The 17,302-nt window shown below is 43.7% G+C and overlaps 1 protein-coding gene across 2 annotated transcripts in view; it reads right to left on the reverse strand.

Annotated features, from left to right (window-relative positions):
• Positions 1-17,302, reverse strand: part of LOC126335219 (protein rhomboid) — a 278,300-nt gene that overhangs the window by 62,214 nt on the left and 198,784 nt on the right. For both annotated transcript variants that reach the window (XM_049998248.1, XM_049998249.1), the window contains exon 3: positions 4,500-4,617. In XM_049998248.1, the coding sequence (XP_049854205.1) occupies positions 4,500-4,617 (118 nt within the window). The remainder of the gene's footprint in view (positions 1-4,499; positions 4,618-17,302) is intronic.

Below are 17,302 nucleotides of genomic sequence, written 5' to 3' on the forward strand. Positions count from 1 at the left end.
CTCCAGAAGCGGTTTCCGCGTCGCCTGTTTGACCAGCCTGTCGGCAAGTTCGTTGCCGGGGATTCCGGCGTGTCCCGGGGTCCACACAAACACCACGGAACGGCGGGACCGTTCCAGGGCGTAGATGGACTCCTGAGTGGATGCTACCAGAGGGTGGCGAGGGTAGAACTGGTCGGTAGCTTGCAGGCTGCTCAATGAGTCAGTACACAGCAGAAATGACGCGCCAGTACATGAGCAGATGTGCTCAAGAGCACGAGATATGGCTGCCAGCTCTGCAGTGAAAACACTGCAGCCATCTGGCAAGGAGTGCTGTTCAATACGTCCTCCACGAAAATACGCAAAGACTACGTGACCATCAGCCATCGAGCCCTCAGTGAAAACCACTTCAGAGCCCCAGAGCACGTCAAGAATTATGTTATCGTCCACAAAATATTGCCTCACAGATGTTTATCTATTACACGGTGCACTGTCTGATAGAATCGTTGTCATGCAACTGTTCATCTACTGTACGCAGAACACAATGCTGTAATGTATGTTCATACCCTTGCACATTTAGCGGTTTTCAAGCACAGGAAGGAGACGACACCCTAGCCGCGAAAAATACCTCATACCTTAATACCACCTTATCTGTACTTCACTGTTTGCACTACTCAGGATGACGCGTATCTTCTGCAGGCATTCGCCGAACCCTAACCCTTCCCTCGTATTCTCACAGGGTACAGCGCGGGTCACCACTCCATATCGATCGTTTCCAGCCATTCGCTATTCAGTGGTGACGCCTCAAACGTCGCTAAGCACTGGCTACAGAAATGGTTGGCTTATGAGTGGATGCTCGTCCGCTGGACCAGCTGCTCTGCTGGTAGGACTTTGTAACTCACGAGTCATTTGTTCTGCTGATTTCAAGTGAGTTTTCTTTTTAGACCTCTCTTCGCAATGCTCTACAGTACCTGTCCGTTAGTACACGAGCGCTGCCCCATGTTGGTTTAGCTATGTGTTTCTTCTCGTTTCCAGCTCACAATCATATCGCCATCAGTCGATTTCGGCAGTTACGGAAGGGTTGAAATGTCCCTGATGGATTTTTTTACTCTGCTGAAATCGAATGAGTAGTCCACGACCGAAGTCAATGAGCTCTTCTGACAGAACCGTTCTGGAGTTCTCACTGTACTGCTGACAATACGATACGTCTCGCCTCCTTTTATATTGGCGGGTCTGTCTTTCGACTCTCAACTCAGTCACATAGGGGTGTACGGATACTTCTGATTAAATAATGTAAATTTGACACGATACTATTCCCACGCCTGTTATGCCTTGGAGCAATGCATGGACACCGACGAACACCAGTGGCAGCGGCTGAACCTCCGCTGTATGTTCGAAGTCGTCTTGGTCAGAAAGTCTGCCTACCGAAAGAATCAGCAAACTAACAGCCGATTATCACCTTCCTACGTGAAATGAGGCAATCTTCTGCTCATTATGTCGAAAATGTGGCATCTTTGTCCCGTTCAATTTTTTATTGCGGAATAAAGCAATACGAGAAGCTTTCAAATCTGGTCCTCATGGGAGGCTCCGGCTCCTGCTAATAGTGGAAAGTACAACCGATGTTAAATGATAGAAATTATACGAGGATCCTTGACAAATGAAGAGGTGTGAGGATCTGCTTTCTATGGGCTCCAGATCATGTGGATTGGTTTATGTGACAAGCACGACCTACAGGCGAAGAACGTCAGTATTCCTGGCACAGTCTACCTACCACCTCTCAAGTAAACTGGACGAGGAAGAAAGGGCAGATTACTGGAGTCTTTCAGTTTGCCATAAGATTCAATACTTCGTTGTGATCGGACCAGTAATTAGAAGCTCTTCCTGGTTTCCAAAATTTCAGGCTAGCAGGAAGCTGATAACTAGATTGATTCTAATGCGTACTAATAATGGTTCAACTCTTTCCCGCTCACATCGGCTAAGCATCAAGGGTAATTCTTTCATTCACAAGAAAGAAGGCGTAAAGCACTTTCTGTTTTACTGCAGTTTGTTCGAAGCACAGAGAAAAAGTTCACTGCGAAACCTTGCTAAATTGAAGGTTGCCATGCTAGCAAGTGCACCTCTTCTTCTACGCACATACTAAAATGTACAAATACTTCAGAGGAGACAATGTGTGTATATGAACTTCGATGTACTATCTGTGGTTGTATGAAGGCTGTACTCTATAGGGATATGCTCCTAATCTCTGTTTATTTCTTTTTTATATTATATTTTATCTATGGTTGTTATGCTTTAAGTATTGTGCCTATGTAAACACTTAAATAGTATTGAATCTTATTTCACGTTATTTATATTATGATTTCTCAGTACTTTTATATATTAAGTTACATATGTATCAAGTGCTGGCAACTGCCTCAGTACACTGAGTCACATGATGATTCAAAATAATATGTAAGCGTCATTTACCTCACGAAATGGATCTCAATATTCAGAACGACCATATTCAGCGAGAGATAGAAGAATATTTTACTGCTTTTCACTGAATGCTGTCATTATTTCGAAGGTTGATCTGAACGTAAAAGCTTTTTCTAGGCACGGTCCTACTGAAGGTAGCTTGTTCTTTCCTATCCTACATCTGACCTTCGAACTGACGTACCCAGACGATTACTGGGATGGAGAGGTGTGGGGCCTACAGTTTATCGTGGACTCCGAGCAACGGTTCGAACTGACATTTTTTCCCCACAGACATATTTGCTAAGGGGTGATTGGTAACAGCAATAGTAGCTGGAAAGAGTGTATACAGAAACCTGAACCTCTGGATTTTTAGGCTGGTTGTTACGGAATCCTAAAGTATCACAATTCGTATATCCGTACACTACCGATGTCTTATTTTCCATCCCAAAGGTCTTTTTAGTGTTGAAGAAAAAAGACTAATTTTGGCGTTCACGCCTGAAGGTGGAGTCGGCAACGACTCAAATAACTGCAGTTATGTGGCAGGATGCAGCCTGGCATCGCAGTACCGCCTTACGGATTAGGCCACACCGCCCATCACAAGACACCGAGAGCCACTAAGCACGACCGGAGTTATTCCGCTTGGTGCAGCAGTCAATAGTCGGAAGATTTGCTTTGAACACCATAATGCTTTACTATGCACGGTCGTCTTACAGGTGGTAAGCCGTAGCAGGGATGTGATAAACCTGTCAGTTAAAACCAATACCGGTATATTAGTTCTGAATAACCGGTATTTTTCGGTATCTGTTCTGTCACGGTCATAACAGGTGTTTTCTTTCTTACTAAAAACCGGATAAAAAACAAATATCAATTAGCCATAGCAGCAGCGCTAAATTTTTCGTTTATAAACACACCTTTTTTAAAGAACGGGTAATTTTCATTCGCAAAATTTGCACTGTTTTGAAATATTGCATTTTTGTAGAAAATGGGAAAAGCTAATACTAATATTTGAATAACAATGCCCACAGAAACGAGTAACTAACACATTGCATAGGGACTGGTACAGCACTTCTTTGACAATAATGTACCTGTTACCATGTGGTGTGGCCAAGTAGACGGTATGTAGTGTGTAAAACTTGCTCTGCATCTACAAGTATATGGTAGTTTCTTACTATCGCCGTCGGACATCAGTTGTTATAGAACAGCACCATCCACAGTCTGGAAGTAATTTTACGAAGCGCGGTATCAATGAACACGAGGAGCCAGAACCAACCTGTGACACCATATAAGGAGAAAACGTACAACTTGACAGTTCATTTATGGTTTACAATAAAAATATAAAGCCACTGATCTGCTGCCAGTGTCTACATAAAATGCCTTTAACTGCTTTTAGGCCCTGAAGGCGGAAAAATTAATAAGAAAAAGTGTGTCCTGCAACCTCAGTTTTCACACTTTAGCACTAACTATTCTTAGGGTCGAAATAGTGCTATAATCCCCGAATACAACACGGTGTTTGAGCAGAGTTTCAAAAAATTTAGAATCAGTAGGAGAATACTGATTATTTTTTGTGGTACTCAACCACTTTCCAATTTCCGAGAAAAGCTGCAAACGGTGGATAGACTTTTTTTCGTTGGCTTATTTAATATTTTATTTTGATTGTATGTATCTTGAAATTGAGCGGGTCGAAATCTTTCAGTCTGTTCGATTTCTATGTTTACTGCAGGAAGTAATAGGAATAAAAAACCGGAAATCGGTTATTTCAGAAAGAGGTTATTTATTTCAGAAAGAGGTTATTTGAGCGGTTTTAATAGTATGGTTAAACCGGCGTTACAAAACGATATAACCGAGAACCTATTGTTTCAGTGATAACCGCCATCCTTAAACCGTTGCCCTCCTCTGACCCTTGAACTGACTGACCCCGACACCCCCCCCCCCCCCACCACCCCCCAGTTATAGGGGGACTGCTAACTCGGCATTTTTCACATCAACAATGATTGCCGGGGGAGGGGGGAAGAAGTAATAGGTGACAGGTAAAAACCCAAGGATTAAGAAACGTGATTTAGCGTGTTGCTCACCTCTATGAGCGTGATGAGCAGGATGAAGAGGGGCGGCGGGCAGCACGTGTAGTGATCGGCGTAGTACTTCCGGTCCCGCTCCTCCGTCAGGAACTCGTCCGCGATGATGCGCACCATCCTGGAACACAACACGCCATTCAAATGTCACAAAGTCAGTCACATACACGAAGGCAGGCCGCCACACGTGAGTATTAATAACAGCTCCCCGCTTCAGATAATAATGGCGACAAAGGTAATCTACAGGAAACAGTGTAGATACTAATTTTAGTCCTGACAAAATCTCCGGTTAATTGTAAATTTGCTGATTCTAAAACTAGAAAAAAATAAACACACACAATACTGAATGTAAAATTTTACTGGTTTTTAAAGACAAGTATAAGTGTATCACGTAGAACTGGGGATCTTAAGTCCCTCATGTCTAGCATGTTTGAATAGTAGACAGTAACCGTGTTCGGCACAGAGAATATCAGACAGTCCTTTTAAATAAGCATACTTGAAATACAGGGTGCTCAGAAATTCTCGTTACAGACTTTTAAAGGGGTGCGAGTATGTATCATTTTCAATAAGAATGTCCGGAAAAGTACAGTTCCGTTCTACGATGGTTTTAATTCGAGTGTTTATCTCATCCACTTCTGCTTGAGGAACTGAACCACTAAAATATTACGGGTTTGCATTACTCCAAAACAACAAAGAATCATTCTGGAATACAGCAGACTGTTCGTGCAGTAAGTTGGGTTGGGTTGACTTGGGGGAGGAGACCAAACAGCGAGGTCAGCGACCTCATTGGGTTAGGGAAGGGTGGGGAAGGAAGTCGGCCGTGTCCTTTCAAAGGAACCATCCTGGCATTTGCCTGAAGCCATTTAGGGAAATCACGGAAAACCTAAATCAGGATGGCTGGACGCGGGATGTTCGCACAGAACATTATGTTAAAGTATTAATAAAACAAACATTGATGTTTCGTTACGTTTCCTTTCGAATTGCTAACTAACAACTGCACTGCGTCACGCCTAATTCAGTTCCTCAAGCAGAAGTGGATGAGTTAATCATCTGACTTGAAACCGCGCCGTAGAAGGGAAACTAAGTTCCGAAAATTGATGCTATTCAAAATATAATGTACTTACTCCCCTCTACAAGCCTGTAACTGGAATTTCGGAACACCCTTTATATGTAATTTGCTAATTTACAGCGAAACTTAACGATTTCAAGATTTATGTATAGGCAGTTAGAGCTAAAAATAAACATTCAAATTATTCAACCATTCTTTCTGCATTCCTGTTAACTTGTACATGTTCACCGTGACGCCCTGTTTAAAAGCGATTTCTGCATACACCAAAGCGGTATCCATGGTCTGTACCTCCATACTGTCACAAGCTGAGTCTTCGGTTTCTGTATCTGTCTAACCCAACACTCAACTGTTAAATGTGCTCCACAGTTTTTCACGGTAACTCAAAGCCTTGTTAAGTCCTTTCAGACAGCATGGCTAAAAATAAGGAGGGGCGCTGTTACATGAATTCGACATGAAGTATCACAAATGTAGACAAACCCGGTGATTAATCGAGACCCAAATTAGGAACTTTCGAGAAAGAGAGAGAGAGAGAGAGAGAGAGAGAGAGAGAGAGAGAGAGAGAGAGAGAGAGAGCAGATATTAAAATAGAATGGCGATTAAACGAGGTTTTTTTATAAGTTATTTCATATCGGATGTGACAACCACAAATTTATTGAACGACAATTACACTCTCGATACTGACAGCATCTTGCATTAATTCACACGCCTGTGGGATGAACTAACTTGAAGTGGCGACAACACTTTGCCCAGTTCCAAATGTGCAATACACAGTCGTCAACAACTTTTTGCGCTTAAATTTTTCATGTAGCTCCGCTTTCACCCAAATGATATTACTACGTCCCTTTTCACGTCTACATATTTCAAAAATCGTTTTAAGTTCCACAATCACGTATTTTGGGATCACTTTTTTTTCTGGACACTATATTAAATGTAATACACTGAACTGTCTACAGCAATTTGATCCTGGATTGTTGGTAATGGAGCACCTCACCCATTGCCTCGTTGTGTTACAATTTCCCCCCCCCCCCCCCAATTCACGTCGAGTGGAGTTATCAATGACTCAGAATCAAATTGATTAATGTAGTTGAATGTGTCAGCTTTAATAGACACTGTTCAAAAACCTAAATGATCCAAAAATATGTGCGTGAAAATTAAACCGATACTTGAAATACCAAGACGCAATCAGGAACAAAGTGGAATAATGTGATTCAAGGGGGAGATACATGAGAAATTTAAGCGCAAAAAGAATTAATGAATGATTTTTCCATCCATCCATAAATAATTCGTGCCAGTATTTTGCAAGCATGGCCTATTAAACTGTAATATTCACACCTGCCACCATTGTTATCTAATTACTACATTCATCTTGACATCTAAGAGTATTGCGCCTGTCTCGTATCGTGTACACCAGATGTTATCATTTAGTCAAGACTGGCTCTTGTAGCTAAATTTATCCTGCTGGCGTGTGAAACAAATCATCATAAACAAAAATTAAAATTTCTATCCAAGGGTATTGATTACAATTTTTACAGTTTTAAACGTACTATTGTCTGATGTAGTGGGTCATTTCACGCTAAACAGTTTTACATTTAATGTGATAAACTGGACTATCGGAGTGTCAAATCACCTACGCCATCATCCATTACCTCTGGCTTCCTGTGCAGCATAATTTTATGTACAAAACACTGGATCTATTTTTATTTTAAACAATTGCACTTTATTTATTTTGTTGTTTCACTCTTTAAAAATATTGTATCTTTACTGAACTGCCGCCAAGTGAGGTACCTTCAGTGGATCAATAGTCGATGCACACAGTACCGGTCACTATTCCTGTTGCTGTCGCCTAGATCGGTTCTTCCGCTTTTGTCAACAGACACGATGGCTCATGATGTATCTGTTATACGGCACAATGCGTAGGTGCATAGCGCATACATGTAACTACGATTTCAGGGTTACGTGTGCTGTGGATTGTTTCAGTTTATTTTAATCGATTTCATTTGACAGCTTGGAATTGCAAACGTGATTGTGACAAAGCGTCTCGCATTAATAACTGATGAAGACACTGCTGTCTATTATATGCCGTGTACCCTTACAACTGTTGTGGAACAACTGACTTCGTTTATTACTTATATTACGAACATTGACCAGTAACCTGTGTACCTTCAGCTCAGAAGATGGCTATTTAACTGGTCGAAACTAGTAATCGTTGTATCCCTCCTTGCGATGTTGCTAAGTAAAATATTTCCCAAAAGGAGACTACAACACTATAATACAAGTGAGGCGTAAATGGAATTGTTTTTTACTTCTTTTCATTTACATAGCCTTGATCACATTGGATGGACCCAGAATAGCTTACAGATTTCGACTCTTCCGAATCATCATCGGAAGCAGTATCTACTTACTAAAGTAAGATGTCGCTCTGTCATCTAACGCCCATCATTGTCACTTCATGCATGACGACTGATTTTGGGAGATAAATTAAAAAATCCTAGACGGAAAAAAAGAGAAACAATCGAAGTGACTGAAAACATTTAGCAATAAGCTCCCAGAATCCGTTATTGTCAGCAGCAAACGATGTAACAGAACTTTTTCTAGTCCTTCACTAGACGTGTAGGGTGTTTCTATATGAAAAATGTGAAACCCGCAGTTTCTTTTTTTGAAAGAATTTTCAAGAGCGGGACCTAGCAGAGCCTCTACTTTGCAGGTACGGAGGGAGGGCATGTCGCGCACAGTAGGTGTGTTAAGCAGCGTCGCAGCCGGTGCGGACAGGTCCTGGGCTTTTGCAGAAACGTGTCCTCGAGCGTCGGACGCAGCTGCGTGGGGCGGCGGTGGGCGGCAGGGGCCCCCGGGGGGTGGCGGCTCGCCGCCGTTATGCAGATGCCGCTCCGTCTTAAGGGGAAGCGTCTGACGTTGTGTAAGGTTTGCAACTGCCAACGAAACACACTACAAAGATTTCGCTGTACGAACAGGTAAACTGTCGTTTTAGCAGTAACAGTCTCGACAGGCAGTGCAAATCGTACTAATGACATTTTTATAGTCAGGCTATCACTGGATGAAGTACAACTTCTGAGTAGGCTCAACACAGCATCGATAAATTTACAGAACTTGGTTCCCGTCGGACTATTATTTTAACTTAGTTCTTTATTTAGGACTAATAGGAATGACATTACGTTCGAACCAAGCTAAATGCACAACGGATGTAGATACATCTTTCTCATTCACAGTACACGACATAAATCACATGCTAAACACAGTTACGAGTGGTTATCAGTTTCTACAACTACGGAATAGCTATCCACGCATCACGCACATACACGTGGCGGACCTGTTTGGCCGTCTCCTGAAGTTTACCCATTTCTTTTTGGATTTCTCGGGTTTTCTGTGGCTGCCTACACGTGTATAATAAAGGCATCATGTTGTCAGCGTGGTCGTCGTCCTATTCGGCCTACGCTGAGTCTTGAGAAACCCACGCTTATTTCAAAGTCGCTTTCAAGCGGACCTGTGCACACGCTGATAAGTCAGGAAGTTATGAAAACCTGCTTCATGGTGCACTGCCCCACTTTTGTAGTGCAGGACAGCAGTTTTTCTGTGTAGCATTGGTTTTTACTTGGTAGTAAATGAAAAGTTTCATCCCTCTGCTCTGTAGAGCTTTATTTAGTCCACTACTAGTTTCGGTTTTTATGTTAAGCCGTTGTCAAATGTTTCCAAAACGGTCATTAATATGATTGATACACACATGTATATAATTAAAGATTAAAAAAGTCTTACATCTGTATATCTACAGACAAATTACGAAACTTATAGCTGAGAATAAATGTCCTAAATATATAAATACAACTCTGGTACACTTAAAATCTTCCTTGCCTAAGGATATCTAGAGAACATGGTCGTATCAAGACTGTATAATTCATAACGTAATTATTCTTTGCGTTTATGACGATTTATGTTCGACATATACAAAAAATTCTAATTTGTATGTTTCTTAAGTAAGAGGCTAAATATAGCTTCTGTGAAAATAGCTGCAGTGGACCTAACTAACCTAAGGACAGCACACACATGCATGGCCGAGGCAGGATTCGAATCTGCGACCGTAGCAGCACCGCGGTTCCCGACTACAACGCCTGGAACCGCTCGGCCGCAAATAGTTTATCAGGCGGAAAGAAGCCCGAAACCGCAAAATAGTTAATGCAGAGTAATAAAATTTATGAGATACATGACGTAAAAAACTTAATTGATTAACGTTGCAAGATCACAGGTTAACGTATGGGCGAGGTAATCCACTGCAAACGTGAAATGTTGGTACATTAAGCACCCGTGTAACCGCCAGAATGCTGAGTGCAAGCATTGTGTTGTCATAGGCGTCGGATGTCAGTTTGTGGGATGGAGTTCCATGCCTGTTGCGCTTGGTCGTTCAATACAGGGACGGTTAATTCTGTTTGTGGAAGCAAAGCGGCATGTTATGTCACGGGGTCGTTTAGTCGGCACGAGAACGTTACAAGAGAGACGTTACGTTACGTTACAAGAGAGACGTTACGTTACGTTACAAGAGAGACGTTACGTTACGTTACAAGAGAGACGTTACGTTACGTTACAAGAGAGACGTTACGTTACAAGAGAGACGTTACGTTACAAGAGAGACGTTACGTTACAAGAGAGACGTTACGTTACAAGAGAGACGTTACGTTACAAGAGAGACGTTACGTTACAAGAGAGACGTTGTGGATCACAGACACATTTACTAGTATTGAAATTTCGAGAGCACTTTCCGGGAAGAGTCGGACAACACATTACTTCCCCCAACATACGTCTCGCTTAATGACGAGAGAAAATTAGAGAAATTAGAGCCAATACACACACATACAATCATTCTTCCGACGAGCCATTTGCAAGTAGAACTGCGTTGGAAGTCTCAGTGGTACAAAAAGTACCTTCCGCCACAAACCTTTACGTGGCTCGCGGAGTATACTGTACATGTAGATGTCGCTGGAGTTGTCCGATGATGTCCCCTATGAGCTCGATGGAACACAAGCCAAGTCAACGTGTCGACAGTCTATAGAACATGTTGGACTACAACAGCGGTATGTGTGTAAGTGTTATCCTGTTGGACAACACCCCCTGCAAGACTGTTCAAGAATGGCAGCGCAACAGGTTTATTCACTACACTGACGTACAAATTTGCAGCCAGGATGCGCCGCATAACGACGAAAGTACTCCTGCTGTCATACGGAATCGCACGCCAGACCATAGCTCCAGATGCAGGTCGAGTTTGTGTGTAGCACACAGACAGGTTGGTTGCAGGCCTTGAGCTGGCCGCCTCCTAACCAACACACGGCCATAAATGGCGCCGAGGCAGAACCAGCTTTCATCAGAAATCACAGCAGACCTCCACCCTGATATCCAATGAATTCTCGCTTCACATCATTGAAGTCGCAAATGGTGGTGGTTTGAGGTCAGTGGAATGCACGCTATAGGGCGTCTGGCTTGGAGCTGTCCTTTAAGTTACCAATTTGTAACAGTTAGTTGTGTCACAGAGATGCCAACTGGTGGTCAGATTGCTTGTGCAGATCTAGTACGATGCGCCAGAGCCATAGGCCGAACAGTTTGGCCTTCCCTCTGTGTAGTGGTACGTGGTCGTAGATAGACCTGCCTTCTAACGATCGCAGAGTCCCGTAGCCACCGTTGCCAGCAACCATGTACAGTGGCTACATTCCTGCCAACGTCTCTCTGCAATACTGCATAAGGAATATCCAGCTTCTTGTAGACCCAGAGCCACTCTTGTACGACTGGTGCGAAATCTGAATACACATGATCTTTCAGATGTAGAAACATGCCTACCAACTATGTCTCACGACACCTTCCTAGTGTGGTTTTTTCCGCCACTGTAGTTGGCGGAAGTTTTGGATGACCGCTACTGGCACCTTTTACATTTTCTATAATAATTCGTTGGCAGATCAAATTAAAAGATAATCGAAGGAGCTGACAACGTACTCGTAGAACTGTGCTAGAAGCGCTACTCAGAAATTGAACTGGATTTAGTTCGCCGAGCGACTGGCCTGTCACTTCACATTCACAACCCACAGAACGCTGTCACTAGGCGGAAGGGTGTCATTTTGCAGAAGGTGCTAGCAGGTGGCGTCCGTTGCGTTTCGGCCTTTTGGCGGCGCTTCGTCGTCTGCGTCGGCGGCGGCAGTGGAGGATATTTATCGCCTGCGCCGCTGCTTTCCCAGGCCAGCCAGAATGTAAATAGTGCCGCCGACACCCACAGCCGGAACCTTGGCAGGGCGCGCCCAGGCACGAGGAGAGAGAGAGAGAGAGAGAGAGAGAGAGAGAGAGAGAGAGAGAGAGACGTGGCGCCTCTCTGAAATTATCTGGCGCCGCAGCTGCCGTGTCTGCTCTTTGGAAGTGGTCAGTTACCCAGCTCGTCGGGAACTTTGCCCCTCTTTGTGCAGCCTGCCCTAGAATAGAGTTCGCAGTCTGTCTAGAACCTCTCTCAGTATCGAAAAGGGTGGACGCTTGTCCGCTGACTGGGCGAGCTTTCTTTTCTTGTACGTGATACAAGGTGAAAGGATATCAATGACACGATTCCTGATGACTTATGCTCAGTGAAAGTGAAAAAGAATTACAGAATCTCCTGATAGAATGAACACTTACGAGTAAAAAAAATATGGATCGAGACTAAATCGAATAAACGCGAAAGTAATGAGAAGCAGCAAAAACGAGAACGCTGAGAGACTAACATAGGATTGGTGACCACAAAATAGATGAAGCTATTGAATTCTGCTACCTTGGCAGCAAAATAACTCTTGGCTGACGGAGCAAGGAGGACATCAAAAGCAGAGTAGCACTGGTAAAAAGAGCATTTCTGGCCAAGGAAAGTAGTAGCATCAAAGACAGGCCATAATGTGAGGAAGAAATTTCTGATAATGTGTGTCTGGAACACACAGTTGTATGGCAGTGAAACATGGATTGTGGGAAAGGCAGAACAGAAGAGTCGAATCACTGGAGACGAGGTACGACAGAGGAATTTTGAAAAGTAGGTGTTTTTGCTTTCTGGTTCGTAGTGATGCACCCAGGTTTCGTCTCCTGTGACGATATGTGTCCTTCAGCGTTATATCGCGCCAGAAATGATGTGGCAGCCTGAAGAAGCATCATCTTGTGTTCACCAGTGAGCACCCTAGGCACTCATCGCGCACAAAAGACAGTACTCGAGAACCTCACTAGTAATGTTAAGAGCGGATCTGACGCTGGTACTCAGTTCCGTGGGTAAAACTTCTGCACAAAGACGGCGGTTCTCACGAATCATGGTGTCCGCGCATTCCACGGTCGGTCTGGGATACCCGGGATGTTGCTCATCTGCTACTGACGTACGCCCACTTTTGAAGGCGTCTAAACTCTTCTCTCACTAATGCAGCTATCTCCATTCGGTTTCAACATCATTTCATGGTATCTAGGGTTTTACGCCCTCCAACCATTTGCAATGGGATTACTGGTCGCTGTTGTTCTACAGTGCACACAGCTAGGGACGCGGCCATTTTATTTCAACTGTCTTTCCTAATCAACTTGTCATGAAATCTTTCGGCATATGCCGAAACTTTCTCAATACATGCATATTCACTTTCCGGGAGTTTCAAATGCCTGACGTATTAACTGAGTTTCATAATAGTTTGCTGTTACTTTTTGAACTGCCCTCGTATTAGAGGGGTCCTGAAAACGCTGTTTCGAATAAAACGTTTGGCAGGTCGGTTATTTCTATGTACTAATCAGCGAATTGAATGCAAATCCTTTAGTGAAGTACTTACAGATGCGACGCTGTTAAAGCGCAGGGTGCAGAAGACGCAAGGAGCACATACAGGTAACAGAGTCCGGTCGACCAAGCGGCTCGCTTTGAGAACGCCGTAGCTTATTTAAGTGGAAGTACATCTTTAATCGCGGTCTACTGCGAATGCGCTTGCCGTGGCTGCTAAGTTTCCTCTCCAGCTATACAATTGAGACATGTAACAGCAGCAGTGTTTCTGCTGCAAGTGTTATTTCACACGCGCTTGTGTGTGTGTGTGTGTGTGTGTGTGTGTGTGTGTGTGTGTAACTGCGCGCGCTTGCGTGCTCTCTCTCTCTCTCTCTCTCTCTCTCTCTATCTATCTATCTATCTATCTATGTCTGTCTGTCTGTCTGTCTCGCACTGCAAAAACTGATCCACAGAGTCTGCAACTTGAGCTTTCCCAAGCGGAAAGAGGCTCTTCACCACGAGTCGTGGAAATACTAGAATCCAGGTCACCGCCTCTTTATGAAAAGCACGTGCGACGCCACGCTTTCTGTGATCCAACCTGTGTAGATATAATGAGAACTCGTTTTTAATGACGAAGACGACGACGACTTCGGTCTAATGCTTGGCAGTAGTGTACATCGTGTGTCAGAACACACATGATGTACCACGCCACCCCCCCCCCCCCCTTAACTCCTATGTACCCACTCCCATCTCCTCCCCTGTTCCAACCCCTGTCATAATGTTAGAGGGCGTCTTACGTGTCACCTCGGCTAAGACTACGCACGGTACGTCGCTCTTGACTCTGTGTGTTAACGAGTCACGAGATACTAAAACTAAATAGTATTACATGTTGTGAACATAGTGAAATATTCCTGAAAATACGTAACCGCTGCTGTTTATTATTTGAATATGATGATTTATTCACCGTTACTGGTCAAGTTCAACATAATGGCAATTTTTCAGTATACATGTACATGCTACCAAACATATCCCATTAGCAGATATACACTAATCACATGGAGGTGACGAAAGTCACGAGATAGCGATACGCACATATACAAATGGCGGTAATATCGCGTATGCAAGTCACAGATACAAATGGTTCAAATGGCTCTGAGCACTATGGGACTTAACTTCTGTGGTCATCAGTCCCCTAGAACTTAAACCTAACTAACCTAAAGACATCACACACATCCATGCTCGAGGCAGGATTCGAACCTGCCACCATAGCGGTCGTGCGGTTCCAGACTGTAGCTCCTAGTACCGCTCGGCCACAGCGCCCGGCCAAGTTACAGAAAGGGGGTGCATTGGCGGAGCTGTTATTCATACCGATGTGATTCATGTGAAAGGGTTTCAGACGCGATTATGGCGACACCAGAGGACCAAACAGCAGGGAATTCAATATTCCGAGATGCACAGTGCGTAGAGTCTGCCCAGAATACCGAATTTCAGGCATTACCTCTCACAGCACGGACAACTAAGTTGCCGGTGGCCTTCACTTAATGACCGAGAGCGTTGGCGTCTGCACAGAGTTGTCACTGCAGACAAGCTAGACCGCGTGATATAACAATAGAAATCAATGCGGGACGGACGACGAAGGTATCTGTTACGGCAGTGCGGCGAAATTTGGCGTTAAAAGGGTATGGCAGCAGACGGCCGAAGATTGCACCGCCTCTACTGGGCTTGTCACCATATCAGTTGCACCCTAGACGACTGGAAAACCGTGGCCTTGTCAGGTTAGTCCAGATTGCAGTCGGTTAACAGGTTTGCACTGTGGCGCAGACCTCGCGAATCCATGGCTCATATTGTCAACATGGCACTGTGCAAGCTGTTGGTCGCACCATATTGGTGTGGGGTTTGTCTACATGGAATGGACTGGGTTCTCTGGTCCAACTGTACCGAACGCTGACTGGAAATAGTTATGCTCGGCTACTGGGAGACCATTTACAGCCATTCATCGACTTCATACTCCCAAACAACTTTCTTTCGCTTGCGCCATAATCCCGCAGCGATCGCAGGGTCGGCGTGGTTACAACGGATTTGGCAGTGCTAGTTTTAGGGGTAACCGAATGCCCTTCCTGCCGCCACCCCGTACCCCTCAGGACGGAATCAGTGTACCCCAGCAGTTTGCATCAAGTGTAAATAGTGATGATGTGCGAACGTGTTTCAAATGTCTGCGACACGTGTAACTGAGGCGGAGCGCGTGTTCGAGCCTGGTGATCACCTAGCGGGATGTAGAAAACCGCCTAAAAACCACATCCGGGCTGGCCGGCACACAGGCCCTCGTCGTTAATCCGCCGGGAGGATTCTATCCGGGGCCGGGGCGCCTACCCGAGTCCTGGAAGCAGCGTGTTAGCGCTCTCGGCTACCCTGGCGGGTCATTCTCTTAAACAACCATGGAATTGAAAATACATAAAAATACATAAAACTGCTGTCAATTTCTTAAAATAATTATTTATTCATTCCACGATGGAATTTTTATGGATGACAATGAACCGCATTACCGGCCCATGAATGTTCGCGACTCGTCTGAAGAACATTCTGGAGAATTACAGCGTATGGTTTAGCCTCCCAAGATAGCCCGACATGAATGCCGTCGGAGCTTTATGGGGCATAATCGGGAGGTGAGTTAGTGCACCAAATCTTGCACCGGCAACTCTTTCGCAATTACGGGCGCCTACAAAGGGAGCATGGCTCGATGTTTCCGCAGGGAACTTCCAATGACTTGTTGGGTCCATGGCACATTGATCTCTTCTATTACGCCAGACAATGGAGGTCCAGCACGGTATTAGGAGTTATCCCATTACTCACCTCAGCGTAAAATAATAATACGTAATATATATACACGTATATATACATAATATACACACGTATATATACATAATATATACATAATATATACACGTATATATACGTAATATATAAAACTACAGAAATCCGTAATTATTGATACATGTTCAATTACCCAAAAGTTCCTAAATGCAATATAACATATACCGTACAGTCAAAAAGGAAGTCACGCTTGATCAAGGTCCGCGTCACTTTCCACTTTTGACCAGACATAACGTCTGAGATAAGGAAGAAATAATAATAATAATAAAACGAAAGAGACATGTTTCAAATACATCGTCGATAGCGTGGTTCAAACCCACTGGAATGCAGATGTTGACACAGCAGTGCTTCACTAGACACGGTCCTACTGGACGTGGCGTCACGTTCCCTTCGTCCAACCTTTCAACTGACAGACTATATGAAATGCTTTTTTACCTCCGGAAAAGTCTATAAAACTTACCGCAATGTTTTATTTAATTTGATGCAGCGCAGTAACTTATTCATATAACGAAAAGAAATTAAGTTCCTTATCGATTGAAGATACACTAAGGTCTGCACAAATCAATTTTTTTTTTGACCTAACAGTTTCGAAAAGGCACGGCCGTAACCCCGTCTCTCAGCACAGGCACCACTATTTGCCGAGCAGTGCAACCATAATAAAAGACGTCTCAGCACCGAATGCAGAACGCACATCTGAAAAAAAAAAAAAAAAAAAAAAAAAAAAAAAAAAAAAAAAAAAAAAAAAAAAAAAAGATCATGTAAGCGAGAAAAAGTTTACGAAAGGTTTGAAATTTTATGGTAAAGTTTGTTGGAAGTCCCAAAGAGCTCTCAATATCAAATACCGGGCATTTACGTTGCCTCGAGACAAAAACAGTTTCTAACTGTAATCTTGTATTATTGTCTTAAATATTCAAAATGAGGTCATACCTCTCAATTAGTAAATTAAGACAGCATTTAAAAATTTTTAATTCGGTCAATAATTACGCAAAATATGGAACATTAAATTTTTGTTGACCCTGGAAGCTGTTAGAGAGGCGTCCCGCAACAGGCATCAGTTTCCAAAGAGTCATTTACTAAAGTCGCTCAAGTCTAGATACGTCAAATCACCCAAGCGGACAGATTCTCGAAACGTGCATCGGGCCA

The sequence above is a fragment of the Schistocerca gregaria genome, chromosome 2, assembly GCF_023897955.1.
Source record: "Schistocerca gregaria isolate iqSchGreg1 chromosome 2, iqSchGreg1.2, whole genome shotgun sequence".
NCBI classification, from domain to species: Eukaryota; Metazoa; Arthropoda; class Insecta; order Orthoptera; family Acrididae; genus Schistocerca; species Schistocerca gregaria.